The sequence below is a fragment of the Planococcus citri genome, chromosome 3 (genome assembly GCF_950023065.1).
Source record: "Planococcus citri chromosome 3, ihPlaCitr1.1, whole genome shotgun sequence".
In the NCBI taxonomy this organism is placed as follows: domain Eukaryota; kingdom Metazoa; phylum Arthropoda; class Insecta; order Hemiptera; family Pseudococcidae; genus Planococcus; species Planococcus citri.
In genome coordinates this window covers 23828051-23845643 of record NC_088679.1, presented here as the reverse complement: position 1 = coordinate 23845643, position 17593 = coordinate 23828051, and the positions used below count along the sequence as shown (strand labels likewise).

Sequence of the window (17593 nt, the reverse complement as noted above, 5' to 3'; positions counted from 1 at the left end):
TTCAAATTCGAACGTATATTTTAATTTTTAATATATAAAATCGCTATCACTGAATTATTAGGTATGTACTTATAAAATATTTAAACCTATTTGTTGCTGGATTAGAATTTTAACGTGAATTAAATACCTAACTTAGAATAAAATTAAATCTAACTGAGTGTAAGTAAGCTTGAAATCTAGTTACCTACTCGTGTTAGAGCAAACAGTTAGGTGTAAAAAATGACTCGTATAATGGAATGAAAACCATCGAGCACTGTCGATCAAAAATCATTTTGGCCTATCTACTGAGATTGCGGTAATTTTCTTACACATTTCAATTTCTTAGAATGTTTGAAAATTCGATAATTTTAATCGTAAGTAAACTGAATCAAAATGATTTTAATTACGATACATTATTTAATGTAATTTACTTAGATCCTGTTCCAAACATAACATTGCCACTGTTCATCATAGTGGCTGGGTTTGTCGGAATGGGAACAGATGAAGTAGCATTTGTAGTAGCGGTGGTAGGAACAGGTATCGTAGTTGTTGGAGCTGAAGGACTGCTGGATGCTGGTGCACTGGTAGATGGAGCACTAGTGGCGGTAGTACTGATGATGGGTGCTGGTAAAGTGATGCCTGAAGCAAAGGTTCCAGAAGTAGTGGTGTTGGAAGCGGGTGCGCTGGTTGATGGAGCTGAAGTTGATGGCGCTGAAGTGGATGTTGCACCTCCTGAAGAACTTGTACCTGATCCGCTTCCTGTCCAGGTTGCGCCGGAATTACTGCCTGAGCTGGAACCACTGCTTGAGCCGGAACCACTGCCTGAGCTGGAACTACTGCCTGAGCCAGAACCACTGCCTGAGCCAGAACCACTGCCTGAGCTGGAACCACTGCCTGAGCCGGATCCACTGCCTGAGCTGGAACCACTGCTTGAGCCGGAACCACTTCCTGAGCTGGAACCACTGCCTGAGCTGGAACTACTGCCTGAGCCAGAACCACTGCCTGAGCTGGAACCACTGCCTGAGCCGGATCCGCTGCCTGAGCCGGAGCCACTGCCCGAGCCGGAGCCACTGCCTGAGCCAGAGCCACTGCCTGAGCCAGAGCCACTGCCCGAGCCGGAACCACTGCCTGAGCTGGATCCACTTCCTGAACCAGATCCACTTCCTGAACCAGATCCACTTCCCGAACCAGATCCACTTCCCGAGCTAGATCCGCTTCCCGAACCAGATCCACTTCCTGAACCAGATCCACTTCCTGAACTAGATCCACTTCCCGAGCTAGATCCACTTCCTGAACCAGAACCACTTCCCGAGCCAGAGCCACTTCCCGAACTACTTCCCCAAGTAGAGCCACTATTACTTCCTGAACTTGATCCACTTCCCAAGGTAGAGCTGCTGCTAGAACCTGATGTGCTTCCTGAGCTGGATGATGATGAAGAACCAGACGGTGACGATGTGTTTGCAATGGTTGTGAGAGGTGGTAAAGAAATAATCGAACCATTCGCCGATGAACTACCCAAACTACCCAAAGTACCCAAAGTACTGGGCAATAATCCAGGTATACCTATCCCACTCCATCCTGACTGGCTCATATTTCCTGTGGCGCTGCCGCTGCTGCTGAACCCGCTATAAGAAGTGTAATTGTAATCGCCGTTAGTTAGCCCTGATCCCGATCCAGTCACCGGTATAATGATAATTTCTTCGTCGACAGGGCCGCTGTTGTAGTAATAGTAATCGTAATCGGTTCCATTTCCAGTTTCGTTTCCTTCGTAATAATCATTACCAGAACTTCCAAATAATGAATCAAACAAATTGCTTATAGTGCAACTTATTCCACAATCTTCAGCAGTTCCAGTGCCTCCAGAGGGATTGCTAACGGGGGTGGCGTTGTAAGTACCATCGCATAAAATCGGTGCGAATTGTTGAACACCGCAGAAAAAAGAAACAACAATAACCGAAGAGAGGAACTTCATTTCGAGGTTACTCTTCGAAAGCGTATACTGAATTAAACTGTACCACGGTCAAGTTTAACACTGCTGCGAACACAGCGAGGGTGACATTTTCACCAACAAAATGTCTTATCAGCGTTTTACTTAGTACATCGTTTTTTCCTCGATTTCTGCAAGAAACCGTGTACAGAAAAGTAGTAAAATTCTCGAATACAACACGGAAAAAAAAATTATGGATAATTTTTACTATTTCATACAGTAACCGGATCCCATTCAAAAATATTGCGATTTTTACTATGAGATTAGTAAATTTTACTATGAGATTAGTAAATTTTACTATGAGAGTAATAAATTTTACCTAATTCTATAGTAAAATGTATTTTTTGGCTGAGTAAAAATCACTATTATTTTTGGATTGGATCCGGTTACTGTACTGAAATAGTAATTTTTATTGTTTTTTTTTTCAGTGAAGAGTTTTATCTACGTCACCGAACCAATATCGTATTGGTTTGACGTTTTTTAAAACCCTTATGATAATTTATGCTCGAAATTATGATTAGGTAAGCGTTTATAGAAATCAAGTTCAAGAACGTAGCTCATGTAAATAGAATACATACATGTCTAGGTATCTGGTACCTAGTTACACGCTTCTTACTACGTAATCTATTGTACCACATACGTCAATAGTAAGTCTGTTTTGTGACTTGGTAATCAACAACATTATTATTCATAATTGAATTACGGTTTGTAAAACATGGAAATCGCTACAAATTGGTGCACAAAGGAGTCATAAATTTATAAGATATTCGAAAGAAGGTGAATAAATCGGGCTACATCGTATCTGAGATTGTATAAGATGAAAAAAAAATTGACATAAATAATATATCATGGGAGAAATTACTTCTGATATCGCAAATTTGCTCCTGAGATGAATAAAATTTAAAAAAATAAAAAAAAAACAGCAAAGAAATAATATTGATAAAACGCCAATTAAGCCTCTGTGATTTTCCCTTCCCGGAAATACGTTCTTTTTTGTGAAATCTAGCAACTGAACTACTCGGAATAACCTTTTCCAATTTAAAAATGAAAACTTCAATTGCTTAAATTAATTTTTCGCGGATTTTAATAAATCCAAACATGATTATTTCCGGCGAGATTTATGCTTGAAAAAAAAAAACATGCAACAAACTTATTTATTCATTTTACAATTAGTAGAAACGATGAAAATTAATCTTGAAACCAATATCAACTCCCCCAAATCGAACTTCACTTATACTGGTCATTCCAAAGTCTCCAGCACAATTTTTTGATTCCTCTAGAATTGTTATTTAGAAGACGAAAACATTAATTAGGATGGCTAAAAATCAAATTGTGGTTTATTCTGGGCATGTTTAACGATCTATTTTTGAGCGGATTTCCAGACGAACACTTCAGAGTGTATTCTTTCGACCAGAATTTTATAAGACAAAAAAAATTCATAAAATCAAAAATTTTCTATTCGCAATGAAAATTTTGAAATTTCTGCACAAGAATGTTCTGAATGAAAAAAGTGCATTAGTGCAACTTTACCAAATCCGAAGCTGCCTTTAAGGAGAAATTTTTCAAGATTGAAATTATAGAGTTTCCCAGTCCAAATCCACAGTGAACATTTTACTATCAAGCAGACCAAATTTTCGAAAACCTGAATTTGAAAATTATTCAAGAAGCAGAAACCATACAAAAATTTTCAATGACCTTGAAAGCATCGAGCTTTTTTAAAAATCAAAATTCCTAACAAGGGAGGTATCCAGCCAAAATTTAAGGTGCTGAAGTGCATTTTAAAATTTTTGTCTGTTTTAGAAATGCAGTCGTGGCTTAAAAATGAGGAGAAAAAAAATCAAAATATTAAAAAAGTGATCCAGGAAGCTGAAATTTTGTATGTAGGCTATTTTCGATTCCTGGAATCGATTGAAAATTATTTCGAACTATTTCGAGCAGTTTTGGAGGTTCTGGCAGATTTTTGAAAATTGAAAAATTCACAAAATTCTGTTCAATGAAGTTGGGATGCTAAAATTTACTTAATACCTTAATTTGAAGCACATGAGTCGATTGGAGGCGGTCTCAAGCCGTTCTGAAGCCTCCAGCAACTTCTTGAAAATTCCAGTTTCCAAAAAAAAAAGCCTTAAAATCTATCCTGTCAATTGCTCGTCATCTTTTCAAAATTACTTTTTGTCGTTTTAGAACCTCATTTTTCTCCAGTGAGCTGAAATTCAGTTAATGCTTTATTTTCGACATGCGGAGTCGGCTGGAGATAGTTTTAAGCCGTTTTCAAGCCTCCAGTAATTTTTTTTCTATAGGAATTGCAGTTCTCTAAAAAATTATCATGATCTGTCGAAAAAAAACTTTGGTTCTCATAAAAGCGTTCAATTATTCAAAATCGGCTTCTGCCAATCCGGAAGAATAAATTTTTCAAATTTTCAAAATGTAAAATCACTGGAAAAATGTACATTTTGGCGCTGACAGAAACCAATTCTGGAAAAATAGTGTATAATCAGGAAAATAGGCCACTAACAAACACCAGTCACGTTAATGTGTGCTAAATTTAATTTGGAAGGTTCTTATGGCACTCGCGAAAAATCAGGAATTTCCAAAATACGGCTGAAGGCTCCAGAACGACTTGAAATTACCTGCAATTGACTCAGCAGGTTGAAATTAAAGCTTATTAAAAAATTTTCAGCATTACAGCTTCATTGGGTGAAATTTTGTAGAAATTCAATTTTCAAAAATCTGCTGGAGGCTCCAGAACAGCTCAAAACAGTTTGAAACTTTTTTCTATAGATTCCAGATGTTGAAAATAGGGGGCATGCCAAATTTCAGCTCTCCTGGCCAATTCGGTAAAATTTTGATTTTCCCCCAATTTGGGCCCAAATCTAATTTCAGAAATCACTGAAAATTTAAAAATATAATATATTAGTACCATTCGATTCCAGAACTGGAGTCTTCTGATCAAAAAGTACATTTATGATTCTGCTAATGTATATTTTCCGATTTTTATAGAATTTTTGAAATTAGATTTGGGCTAAAAATGAGGGAAAAATCAAAATTTCGCTGAATCGGTCTAGAAAGCTGAAATTGGAAAGCATCCCTAGGTTTGGGAATGCATTTCTCCAAGAAAATATTCAGAAATCTCGTAATTCAATTTCAATCTCATCATACATAAGTTAACATACAGCCTCCTTAAGAAATTCTAATAAAATCCCAAAAGTGTACAATACCTCCCTTCACCTACTCGAATTTTCAAACAAATTTTCACTCAATCAACCACTTGCAAAACAGCCAGTCCCTTGAAAATCGCGCTTATCGTTCAAGGTCTAGGTCTCTAACAGACTTGTATACTCTTCAAGGTGCCTTACAATGTTTCACGTTTGTTAAGTATCCATTTTGTATTTTCACTCAATTTCTACTACGACTGAAAAATTAATAAATTGGTTTTTCTGAAAACTACAAGCGAATTATCGATAAGGTAACTCAGCGTTTAACTTTGAAAAATACTTCGACGATACGATATTACTACCATGTGTTGCTTCGTTTATCACCTCAGAAAAATTAGTTTTCAAAATCCAAGCAATTAAAAATATTTATTTGCGCAACAAAATGCAACATAATACAAAACCCGTCCACTAAATTTCCACATTGTTAAAAAACAAAAAAAAAAAATGAAAAATTGGGGCTGATATTTAATCCATTCAATCACATTAAGTATTCATATAGGTACGAAAAATAAAATCATAATACGACATTAAAACAACACAGATGCCGAAAAAAATGGGCGGAATAAAAAATATTTTAAAAAACATATTACCAAGGTACACCTTATTATTTATACAAAAGCGAGTTAGGAAAGAAAATTGTTAGTCTTCAGCCATCTGCTGACTGAGTAGGTAAATCTTAACTTTGAGAAATTCTTTTGAGTAATTCCTTCAGCTGACTCGTCTGCAGCGAGATAATAGGATCGGGATCTTTCGTAAGGTCATTCACATGATCCGTGAACAAGTCAACGATACGTTTCAAACACGCTCTATTTCCAGATTCTAAAAATCACAGCAGAAAAAAATCATTTCCAATACTTTCTTCCGCATAAGTTAGCACATTTCCTCGTAAAAAAGAAAGAGAGAAAAAAAATCAATCGACGAATTTCTCTAACTTTTATCAACTTCTACAAGAGTACATATTAAGTTTTGTAAAAATGAACAAGTTTCGCCGAAAAGTTTGCCATTAAAAATCATTTAAAAAGGTAAGTTCGTAATCGTGTGATTATCGAGGTAAAAACGAAGAAAAAAGAAAAAAAGGTCCCCTCGTTCAACTTTTAATAAGCTCGACGAACTCTTTAAATGCATCATTTGAAAACCCTTCCTTTTATATTCGGGTCGTTTAGAAATATTCTTTGCAGAGGAAAATAATATATTGGGGTTTTTGAATAATTTTTATTACGAAGAGGAAATATGCGAAGAAATGAGCAAAGTTTCTTACCGTTGAATTGTTCCATTAAATTTATCATCACGTGTAACGCTTCCTTTTTCAATAATGTATGCTTTTTTAATTCTGTTGAAAAGCAAATACGAATAAATTAATCTTCGGGGATGAATTGTAAAGCAGGGAGGGAAGGGGGGCGCAAACGGAGAATATTTCTGATGATTGAATGAAAACGGCTCGATTTTTCAGCTTTCGATGAGTAATTTACAAGCTTCGAGACGAAATGAAAGATGAATTTTACAGAAAATATATTCGGATGAAATTTCAAGTTGAATATAAGAAAAAAAAGGCATCTCATTAATAGTCCAAAGTCGGGATCGACTTGAAAACTTGTTCTCAGAAATTCGGGATTTGTGAAGAAATCGAACAAATTGAAAAGGTGCCGAACCAAACAAGACTTTTCTATACTCATATTCTATCTACTGTTACGATTTGAGATCAATTTTTGACGTGAGTTAAATTTTTGGAGCTTTCGGTTCCTCGAAAAAATGCCCTTGAATTTCGAGTAAAACGATTGGATAGCTCAACTCTGGAAATAATTTATTTAGACCACTTTTCAACAACCTACCATTGCCTTCAAAAGCAATTGGCAGATCGAAATTTGTTTGTAAGTCATTTAAAAAACCACATCCTGATTTTATTTCAGCAGGTTCAATATTTCAGCACCTCACTTCGAACCTTTTCTTTCAAAAATATGTTAAATGGGATGATATTTTTCGAGTGACTTTAGAAGATTTCTCAGTTGTACTTGAGAAGATTCTCAGTCTTTTCCACAATTTCAAAGTTATTTCCCATATCCCATAGGATACTCATCAGGTAGGTATACTTCAATTTTCCCAACCTTCGGGCTCAATCACATATTATTTCATTTCGATTCTCGTCTTCTGTAAATTTAAATTAAGAAAAGTCCGCAATAAATTGTCCACTTCCATTCATCAAAAAATTTAAATTAAAAGTTGACTGAAATTGAAATATTTTTCATAAGCATCATCAAATCACCATTCGGAGGGATGAAATGCGAGAAAAATGACCTTCATTTCATAAAAATAAACTCGTTTCGTTTCAGCGAGCAATTAAAATAATTAGAAATTTCCCACGATATAATTCTCGGCAGAAAAAAATTCATATCTCTGTAAACCTTTGAAAAAAGTAATTTTTATCAAATATAAAAGCTGTTCTCAACTTGATACCTAAAAAACAATATCTCCCAATCCTCGTTCGTATTTTTAATTTCTTATTTTCAAACGCTTAAAAGCACGAGTAAGTAATCAAACCGACGAAGGAAAAAAAATGACTCAGCGTAGTTAAAACGTAGCTTTGTTCTGTTTAAAATGGTGACCTCTAAATTACCTCGAGATAATTTCATTGTTTTTATTATCGTTTGCTTTTATCGTTTTCAGGACATTGAAAAAGCGAAATAACAACCAACTAGTTAGTAACTTACCGATCGCGTATTGAATGGATTTTTCAATATTCACCATGACGCTATTGAGGGTGATTTCTTCTTCGGGAGTTAACGATGATTTCTTAATTATATTCAATTTGCTAATGAGATTTTTCAAAGCGACCATCACAGAGACTTGAGTAATTCTGGTGTTTTTCATCAAGCAGTCGGTTAATAATTGGACTATTTCTTCTTGATAAGTGCCTAAGGGAAGGAAACGGATCAGTTAGGGGTCTTTTACTGGTCAAAATTATAATAAGATGGGCTTTAAAATATGTTACTTTGAGTACGAGCATCGTTAGGCCAAGCTTTGCCTAGAACAAAGTACGCTGTTTCTTTCAGTTTAAGGCACTGGTTCGATACCGATGCGCTTTCTTCTTTATCCAAATTGGCAGTGGCTGACTCTTCGAAATTCTGTTCGAAAAAGAATTAACCGAATGAATAAATGAATACGTAAAATTTGGATCATATTGAGAAATGTTATACTTACATCGGATATGATATGTTTGACGTTTTCGTACACTTGAGCAAAATAATCGTGATTCGAAACCATTAAAATTTTACCCAATGATTCCAGGGCGATAGTTTTATAAGCGATATTGCCACGACTGCATTCTTTCAACACAGTCTCGATAACTTCGATTTGCAAAGCTTCGTCTAAAATTCTAAGAAAAAGTACTCGTTTTATTTTCACATTTTCAACTTATCGAAACACACTGGTAACATTCTCAACTGCAGAAGACCTTGACTGACCTTTCCTTCGAACATAACGCTGCAGCGGTTTCTAGAAGGTCTTCTTTACCATGCCAAAACTTTGCTTGTAAAGTGGCGATGATCTCTTTCGTGATGGATTTAATTTCTTCGCAATCTTGCAGACTATCCGGGTATTTGTTCACGAAAGTCGATAACGATCTGGCCACCTAAAGAATGCATCGTTTATTCAGTATATTAAATATTTTGAGAAATAGGTAGATAGGTAGGTAGGGTAGGTATAGGGAATTAGTAAGTTAATGGGTTGAGAAGTGCACTCACTTGAGTTTTCGTGCTCCATGCTGGAGAATTGAAAGATTCGATGAGCAGTTTAAGTACAGGTGTTTTATGCTTCGTTAAAGTGACTTCCATCGAACCTATGACGTCATTCCATACTTCGTTCCACAATTCTATGAAGCCGTCGTTGCTGCCATCAGCTGGTTAAACATGTAGAAAAAATCAGTCGAGTTATTGAATTATAATATTTTTTTTCAAATGCGGAATTTTCATCAAAATTTACATGTATTAGGAATCGATTAATTACTTACGAAGCTTTTTCAAATGCATCGCGAAAAATATAATGGGAACGATTTTCTCAGCTCGTATCTGAATAGCTTCTTGATTCTGGGCCGATATAGCCAGTAAAGTTTGTCCGACGGCGCTTTTGATGTTTTCATCCTCTGTTAGGCAAATCACAACACAAATTACCCTTCGTTAATAACACAATCCTGCAGCAGCATTATAAAAATCATAAAATATTATTGGAAAATTAATGCTGGTAAAAAATTAATAATACAAAGTATGTACGTGGTTCCGACAAGTTCGACGAGGAATTCGGTTTTAGAGAAGAGTGTGCTGTAAAGGGAAAGGGAACGTGGGGAAATCCAAGGGAAGATATCCCAACTGACGGAAATTTTTAGTTAAAATTTCGTGAGCTCGAAATAATTTTTACATTTTTGGAAAATTTTTGAAAATCAAAGGGCCAAAAATGTGAAAAAAATCAAAATCCCAGCCAATTGTCTGAGAAAGCTAAAATTTGGTATGTGTCCTATTTTTAATACCTTGAATCGATTCGAAACAGTTTCAAACACTTTAGAACAGTTCTGGAGCCTCCAGCAAATACTTGAAAGTTTGAATTTCCACAAAATTCTACACTATGAAACTGAATTTAGAAAAATGGCGTGTAAAGTGTCAAGATTTTAGCTGTCCAATTTCGTCAGCTAAATCATAGTGGAAATTTCAACTTTCAAAAAATATTTCATGGAAGCTTTAGAACTGCTCAAAATTGTTTGAAACAGATTCCAATCCATTCAGAGGAGTAAAAATTAGAGCACATACTAATTTTTGGTTCTCTTGATCAATTGGGTAAAATTTTGAATTTTTTAAATTTTTTGGCCCAAAAATTTTTTTTAAATTCTCCAAAAATAGAAAAATACAGTTTAGCATTTGAAATTTTGACCAGTGATATAGTTTTGCATGTTTTTTTTTGACTATCTAACCGGAATTTTTGATTTTCGATGGTTTTTTTAAAATAAAAACCAATTTACCAATGTGTGAAAAATACCCATTATTTGAGTTCAAATTTCTCATCACCAAGAATCTGATCAAAAATTACACTTTTGTGACCGCTGACTGGAATTTCCGCGAATATTGAATTTTTCGATTAATGAGCAACTGGTTTGATTTTCAAGTCATTTCATAAAGAGAGAACCTCAAAATATGGAAAGAAAAAATATCTCGGTTGAAAGTTTCAAAATGATTTGAAATGACCAAAAATCATCTCAGGAAGCCGAAGAAAACCAGAAAGCTATTTTTAAAAACTTGCAAAACAAAACATCTAAAAATATATTGGATCAGAAAAAAAATGTCCCAAGTCAGTTTTTCGTGCATTTTGAAGTAGAGTTCAAAAAATTCCCTCGTGAGAAATCACACTTTCAAAATTTGAACTAAATTGTAAGTTTGGATATTTCTATAATAATTGTAGAAATAACATAGCTTAAAAAACTAATATGTACATTTATAATACTCTATAATGTCGAAGGAAGGAGAGAGAAGAGGGATTGAAAATGGAAAAAAATGTTATTGTATCAATTTCGCCCCTCCCCCTTTGCCATTTCAAGACCACAGGCCATTACTGATTATTCAACTATGTATTTTAAAATACTTTCAGAAAAAGCGTCATACTTACGAGTTTTTGTATAAATATTGACTAGTTTACTCAGCAGGTTATCGATGCTCGAATCTTTAGCTGCTTTACATAAATTTCCAATAGCTGTGGCCGAATTTTTACGTACTGTTTTATGATTATTCGACACACCCGTTAACAGGGCTCCTAATAATTTACCTAAAAAACCGAATAAACATTAAAAAATAAATTGAGATTCGCTAAGTAACGTTACTACGAGTATAACGAAACGTTTCTCGACACGTACCCACAAAAGGCTGTAGCTTTGGAACATCCATCGTATTGGCCAAAGTAATCACAAAATTTATGGCAGCCATTCTCGTACTATAACTAATATTATCCTTCAATAATTCCAACAATCTTGGCAAAAGTTTCTCGATCACGTCTTCGTCCATATATCGAATACACTTCATAGAAGAAAAAGAAAAGAAAAATTAAAAAATAAACCCAATCTAATGATCAATTCGTTTTCAGATTTCACCCGCTCATATACCACTCAGGGATTACCTACCCCTCTAATCGTAGTCGTGGAGAAATGATTAGATACAAATTGTTCTTTGAAAGTTTCAATTTTTTCAGTAGTTTGCGCATCATCGGCGAATCTCACTGCGTATTTATTTATCACAGAGACGTCGATTTCGGACGCATTTTCTAATATTTTAGGGATCAAGTAATGTAGATGGCTTTTGATTAAGGTACCCACATGGTCGATGATATCCTGAAGGACCTTTACGCTGTAATTCGAAACAAGGTTATCACAAGTACACCGGATACGATGATTTACGTCACGTTATCGTTCTGCTTACCTAACAGCTTGTACTTCGAGTACGTTACTAGATACTCCTTGGTTTAACAAAACAGGGAAAATTAAATTAAGTAGTTCGTTTTCCGAATCGCTAGACTTCTTGTGATATAAGATATTTTGTACGAAAGCCTGCGGACGAATGAAATTATTAATAATAGAATTCGAACCATTAAAAAAAAAAGGAGTTCAACTCACTTGTAAATACGCTTTAGTGGTCCCATAAGCGGTTCGTTTGACTGAATCGTAAATATCGTCCATTAATTTATACAGATTTGTTAGCAATTCCGGCATGAGTTCTTTATTTTCCTAATTTGAGAAGAAAAATACCATTTAGCGCGTTTTTTCCAACTTGAGATCAATTATTGAAAATTTACTCACGGAAACGAATTTATTTCCTTCGATTCTGAGCACGTCTTCTAAGGCCAAGCAATATGCTATTCTTAACTCTAAAGCTGGTCGAGTTAACTCGGGGATGGCTTTTTGAAGGATGGATTTACTGTGAGCTTGAACCTGTATAATTTACTCAGAATATAGTTGAACATCATACTATTTGTATTCATGACTCATTTTTCTCTCAAAAAAGGGCCATACTTACAGTTTTAACATTTTCTGGGAACAGAGTGCTCCATATTACGCTCATGGCTTGTTTAATTTTAGGAGACGGATGAAATCTGTAGAAATACAACGAAGATACTATTTGAGGAAAATATGGCCTCAATTCGCCGACTGATGCTTCTTCGTGGTCTTTGAATTGAGCAGAATATTTCTAAAAATCAAAATGGAATAATTTTCATTTACTCTTTAATCGGTTAAAACATTAATAGTGTTGAAAGTATGTACTCACATCATCTGATTTCTGATTATCGCGGTTCAGTAGATTCAGAAAATGATAAATCATTCCAGAATTTTTCAACGATGTGACTAAGTAGCAAAATTCTTTGTACATTCCTAAAACATTGCTGTAAAAATATTTCCAAAAATTATTACAATTATATAATTGGAAAGTTTGAGGGGTAGGGGGTTGTTTTCGTCTTTTAATCGCAAAGATTATAAAAATTTTCACCATTGAGAGCTTTTTAATAGTCATTTTAAAAAACAACCATTTTTTATAATAATCGCTATTTTTTTTTCAAAATTCACCACAGAGTTTGGCATTTATCTACCTCAAATACGAATAACTTACCCAATCTCAGAAGTAGATTTATTCACATTATAAATTTTATCAATCAATTGCTTCGCTAGAATATTCGTAGATTCGTCGTCCACAAAACGTGGAATGAACGATAAACCTCTGGTGGCAGCATCGTGAACAGTTTCTAAAAACAACGATTCGTATGAGAAAATACCAAGCGATGAAAAAATTCATTATTTGGATTTATTTCACATCATTCAGCAACTTACCATCATTCAGGGCAATCAAATCTAAAAATATGCTTTGAATCTCGGTCAAATCATTTAAATCTAATGGTAACTTGATACATCTCTTCATTAAAATCAACATCCAAACAGCTCCAGCCTGAAAAATCATCGAACAAAAAGAATCAATACACTGTACGAAAAATTGAAAAAAGAAGTAGTATTCGAAATGAACTCACAGTTTTCGATTTACATTTCGTGTCTTCGACCATATCACTTTTAATTTTCCTAACGGTAAATAAAAATAATTCTTTAGCTTTTGCATGGTTCCAGTTTTTTGGTAACTTGAATTCGGATTCTTTATGATTCCATAAATCTAACGAACGAATTGAATAGGATCCCATAATACAATCGGACAGAACGTCTCCGAAGTCTAATAAAGTTCCAATAATTTTATCCTGCGCAAAAACCAATAGAATCGTTAATTAAAATACTGATTGTGAGGGAACAAAATCGATGTATTCAACTTACATCACGTAGCTTATTCAAAATCGTTACAATGATAAGTTTACGGTAAGGGAACTCTTCTTCTCCGACACATAATAATCCCAATGTTTGCGCAGCTTTCATTTTGAGCTAAAATAAACATCCATATCAAATAAAAAATTGCTCTGTATAAACTGTCAAAACATAAAGAGAATAAAATAAACCAACTTTGTGAGGTACTTCTTTTTCGGTAGCTAAATCGAGTAATTTTTCGACCAGCTTCAACTTGGTCATTTGAGCTGTAGATTCATCGGCGTTATCTTCTTGCTTGTTGGTCGATTTTTCACTGTCGGGTTTCTCATTTTCATTATTTACACGTAATCCGTCGAAATCTCCGTATTTCACAGGGTCCTTCAGATTACGATTGGGTAATGGCAGATCATGCACACGTCCAATACGACCGATGGATTCGCACGCTGTTAGAGCTATCGTGTTACTTTTCGAATTGATCCGTTCAGCTGTTCGAATAAAACGACCAATAAGTTAATAAATTCGGTCTCCTCGTCTCTTTATTCGTTCAAATTACTCACCGATGAGTTCGACTAAATTCAACGGTACACTTTTCGTTTTATGAAACAGTCCGCGTTCAGCTAAGCAACCGATGACTCGCATTGAAGCGCAGCACTGCTTTTCATCTTGAGAAGATTCGATGTATTTGAAGAATTCGTCGATTTTCGGTTTGATTTCTGGCGGTATCGATGTGTAAGCGAAGACAATACCGTAGATTTCGGTTGCTACGATGCTCAGTTCTTCGTTCTTGTCGAACATATAATTCTGCAGGAGCAAAATAAAGAAAATTAATGATACGACGACACATATGAATATTGGGGCAGACGATGCACTTACTTGTAGAGTTTGAGAGTGTTTCACAAACATGATGGAAAATAAATCGGGCACTGTGCCTACTATTTCTAACAAGCATTTCAACGGTTCGACATCTGAAAAGAGATCGAAGTTGAATTATTCGAGGTTTTCACCGGAAAAATGCTTCAACATTTCATTTGTATTCAAATAAATTTTGAATAAGTTCATTCAACTTACAATTAGCATACAACATGACTCGAGTTATGAATTCCATGTAATATTCCAGCGTGTTTCTCTCAGTGGCATACAAATTTCGAAGGAATTGTCCAATTCTGGGAGAATATGAACATGGATGATCGAATTTCGTGATACAGAGCGGCCAATAACATTCATACAACAAACACGCCCTCAAGTGCACGAGAATCTAAAACAACAACAACAATAACAAATCATCAAATCTCTATATCGCAACACAACTCTACGTAGTAGTTGATTTTAAAATAATTTCATAAAATACCTTAACGTAGTTGAATTGGTGAAGAACTAAATTCTGATCACCGAACTTGAACTTGGTCTGTAAACCACTTTCACCAGGACAGCATCCTTTATACACGTAATTTAACATTTCTGAAAATTCTGGCATTTGACGTGACGTTATTTTATCAGGTTTATTTTCTTTCAACGATTTCAAATGCTCATATAACAAATTATCTGCTTCTTCGCGCATCTTAACATTACTGAAAATGAAATTCAACATGAAATCACCAAAAAAAACTACGCCACCGACACGAGAAATAAAATTACCAGTCAGCTGACAGCCACATTAGTAGAAATCTCGAGTTTACGTGATCAGGAGCGAAAACTTTGTGCAGATAATGCATAACAACGTGTTTAACCAAAGGTTCCGGTGATGTGATTCTGTTGGCGAGGAAATGCATCAACGAGTCCGGTTCTTCGGTTTCTTTGAAAGCGTAAGCCATTTTAAGTAGAGAATCTTTTATCGTATTTCTCATTTCAGACGACGTTTCCTAAATAGCGAAAGAAATAAGTGAAAAATATCGATAAAAAAATGCATCTTTTATCACATTTATTACCTCGGTGAGATCTTCGATAAATTTAGGAAATATTTCTTTATGATATTTAACCAACTCTGGATTCAAAGAGATAACGTTTCCGGCTAATTTATAAATCGTGTTTCTGGTCGCAGTATCTTTCTCTTTTTTCCATAACATTTCCGTTAAAATATTGAGAAAATTCGGAGCTACTTCCTTAAAGCTGTGTAATTCTGTCCTGCAAAAGTTCATCAGGAAAATTATACATAACGAATAAAAATTACTTCGGTTTGATTCGATAAAATATCAACTTACTTTTGCAAAGCCATCAGACCAAAATTAAGACCGGATAATTTAATCCCGGGATTAGTATCTTCTTCAATACACGAAACAACAACCTGCAAATAAAAAGCTCAATTATCTGAAGAAATCAAACAGCGAATAATGATATCTTTGCAAATCTAACCTGTATACATTCTGGCCAGCAGTAATGATTAATTCTTTGCAAATATGGCAGCAATTTCAATTTGATTCGTAAATCGGCTGGACGTTTTCTTTTCTCATCGACTACTTTATCATTATCGCCCACAAATAATTTATAAAGAGGTCGTAAGACTGAATCTGTCCATTCGAATGAGCTAAAATGAATACATTATTATTCCTAAACGTCCAATCGTGAAGAATTAGGTATTTTAGCTTCGTACCCTTCGGTTTTCTTTAGCTGCTGTTTTCCCACAGATGATACGTCACCGTGTAAATCAATGGACGCGATAACGTATGATAAATAGATATCTTCGGGTTTTAAATCGCTAGTATCGAGCAACTGTAATATTCCTAATTTGATCTACGGAATATCGAAATGAATACTGTCAAGTACTGTAATAAAAAAGACCTAAATCTACGACCAATATTGCTCACTTGCGCCAAATCATCGATTTTCCCATCTTGAGTAATTCGTTTGAACGAATAACAACTCATACAAGGAGGAAGAGCGTTGTTGTTGGAATAAACATCCAATCTGAAATAGAAATATTGCGATAGAAACTTGAGGTAAAACTGAAAATAACTATGTACCATTAAAACACTTACGAATAAGGAAGGACTAAAACATCAGAAAAAATCTCCAAAAGGACTGGTAAACTTTTCCAAGTTTTTACATCATTTGCTGCGACAAATTGTTTGGCAGTATCGGAATCTACAAAGTATTTACACGATCTCACAAGTAAATTGAGTAACCTGAAATGAATGACTATGATCAGTATGTATTTTCAACTGAATTACGGTATAATTAATCAAATGAACTAACGAGTTCCGTAGTTGATCAGTAGTTTTGGGATCTTCGATGCATTGTAAAAGTATAGGAATATTTTCCACTTGTTTCTCCGGCGACATACGATGATAACCCAATTTTACATACACAACGAGAAAATTCTAATGTCAAAGTAAACCATATTAATTTCGGAAATCTGCGTCTTAAGACTAGCTGAAATAAAATTCACCTTGACGAACTGATCCTTGGATACTTCTACATAGTACTTCAAAAGTGTTTCCACCGGAACTTGAACTTCTGGCCGGCATTTTATACGTTTACTGATATGAGTCAGCAGCTCAATAGCCTAGACAAGTACGTCTCTCAAGTAAAAACGAACATGTACATTCTAAATTATCCGAGAATAATTACTTTTTTCCGGACGCTGTCGTGATGTGAAGGAACTTTGAAAATTATAGGACCGAGTAGTTTATCAATCAAGGCTTCAAATTGCTTATCATTTTCAGTCGAACCAATTCTTAGGAAAGCTCTTTCAAGGAGCACTGTAAAAGAGTGATTATTAGTATTTAGTTTCAATAAAAAATATCTATTTTATAATGCAAACATACTCAAATCTTCTGCTTCAGAAGTCATAATGCAACGAAGATGGAACAGATGAATGAAATCAAGTAAAATTCGAATGAAACCTTTAGATGGACACTTGATACATAAATTATTCGGATTCCAGAACAAATAAATTAAACGAAAATCTATAATACAGTGAAATGTACATTGAAATTTGTAAATTTTCAAGTGAAACAAAAGATGAAAAAAATTGCAAAAATTTGAAATTTTTTGCAAAAAATATTACAAAATTTTTTTTAGATTGTAGCAAAGTTGTAAACAACAGCATTTGTAATCAAAACTAGTTGGTAGTTTATTCGATAGGTTCGCTGATGCTTG

The 17593-nt window shown here is 34.7% G+C and overlaps 2 protein-coding genes across 2 annotated transcripts; both read right to left on the bottom strand.

Moving 5' to 3' along the window:
• On the bottom strand, positions 1–2057 carry LOC135839309 (uncharacterized protein DDB_G0271670-like). The gene has a single exon (XM_065355291.1). It carries the CDS (start codon positions 1949–1951, stop codon positions 407–409), a length of 1545 nt encoding a protein of 514 aa, XP_065211363.1. The 5' UTR covers positions 1952–2057; the 3' UTR covers positions 1–406.
• Positions 2058–5525: 3468 nt separating this feature from the next.
• On the bottom strand, positions 5526–17461 carry LOC135839306 (proteasome adapter and scaffold protein ECM29). Its single transcript, XM_065355289.1, has 36 exons — positions 17260–17461; positions 17063–17193; positions 16881–16997; positions 16688–16812; positions 16471–16617; positions 16300–16399; positions 16086–16225; positions 15848–16019; positions 15697–15779; positions 15424–15619; positions 15134–15357; positions 14847–15066; positions 14567–14753; positions 14372–14463; positions 14056–14299; positions 13694–13983; positions 13511–13615; positions 13219–13437; positions 13025–13139; positions 12807–12939; positions 12468–12582; positions 12219–12389; positions 12002–12133; positions 11819–11929; positions 11625–11752; positions 11330–11552; positions 11066–11225; positions 10822–10977; positions 9182–9313; positions 8916–9070; positions 8637–8803; positions 8374–8548; positions 8165–8297; positions 7884–8087; positions 6437–6508; positions 5526–5997 (listed from the first exon to the last, which is right to left on the bottom strand). Exons 1-36 carry the CDS (start codon positions 17282–17284, stop codon positions 5855–5857), a joined length of 5442 nt encoding a protein of 1813 aa, XP_065211361.1. The 5' UTR covers positions 17285–17461; the 3' UTR covers positions 5526–5854.
• Between the last annotated feature and the right edge of the window lie 132 nt (positions 17462–17593).

Bases quoted from the DNA above. Each gene is read 5' to 3' on its own strand.
- LOC135839309 (XM_065355291.1), bottom strand. From the start codon at position 1,951: ATGAAGTTCCTCTCTTCGGTTATTGTTGTTTCTTTTTTCTGCGGTGTT.
- LOC135839306 (XM_065355289.1), bottom strand. From the start codon at position 17,284: ATGACTTCTGAAGCAGAAGATTTGA. The intron at 14,464-14,566 runs GTAAGTTGAATG...ATCTCTTTTCAG, and splicing joins AGTCATGTTGTATGCTAATT to ATGTCGAACCGTTGAAATGC. The intron at 5,998-6,436 runs GTAAGAAACTTT...TGTGATTTTTAG, and splicing joins TTTAATGGAACAATTCAACG to AATCTGGAAATAGAGCGTGT.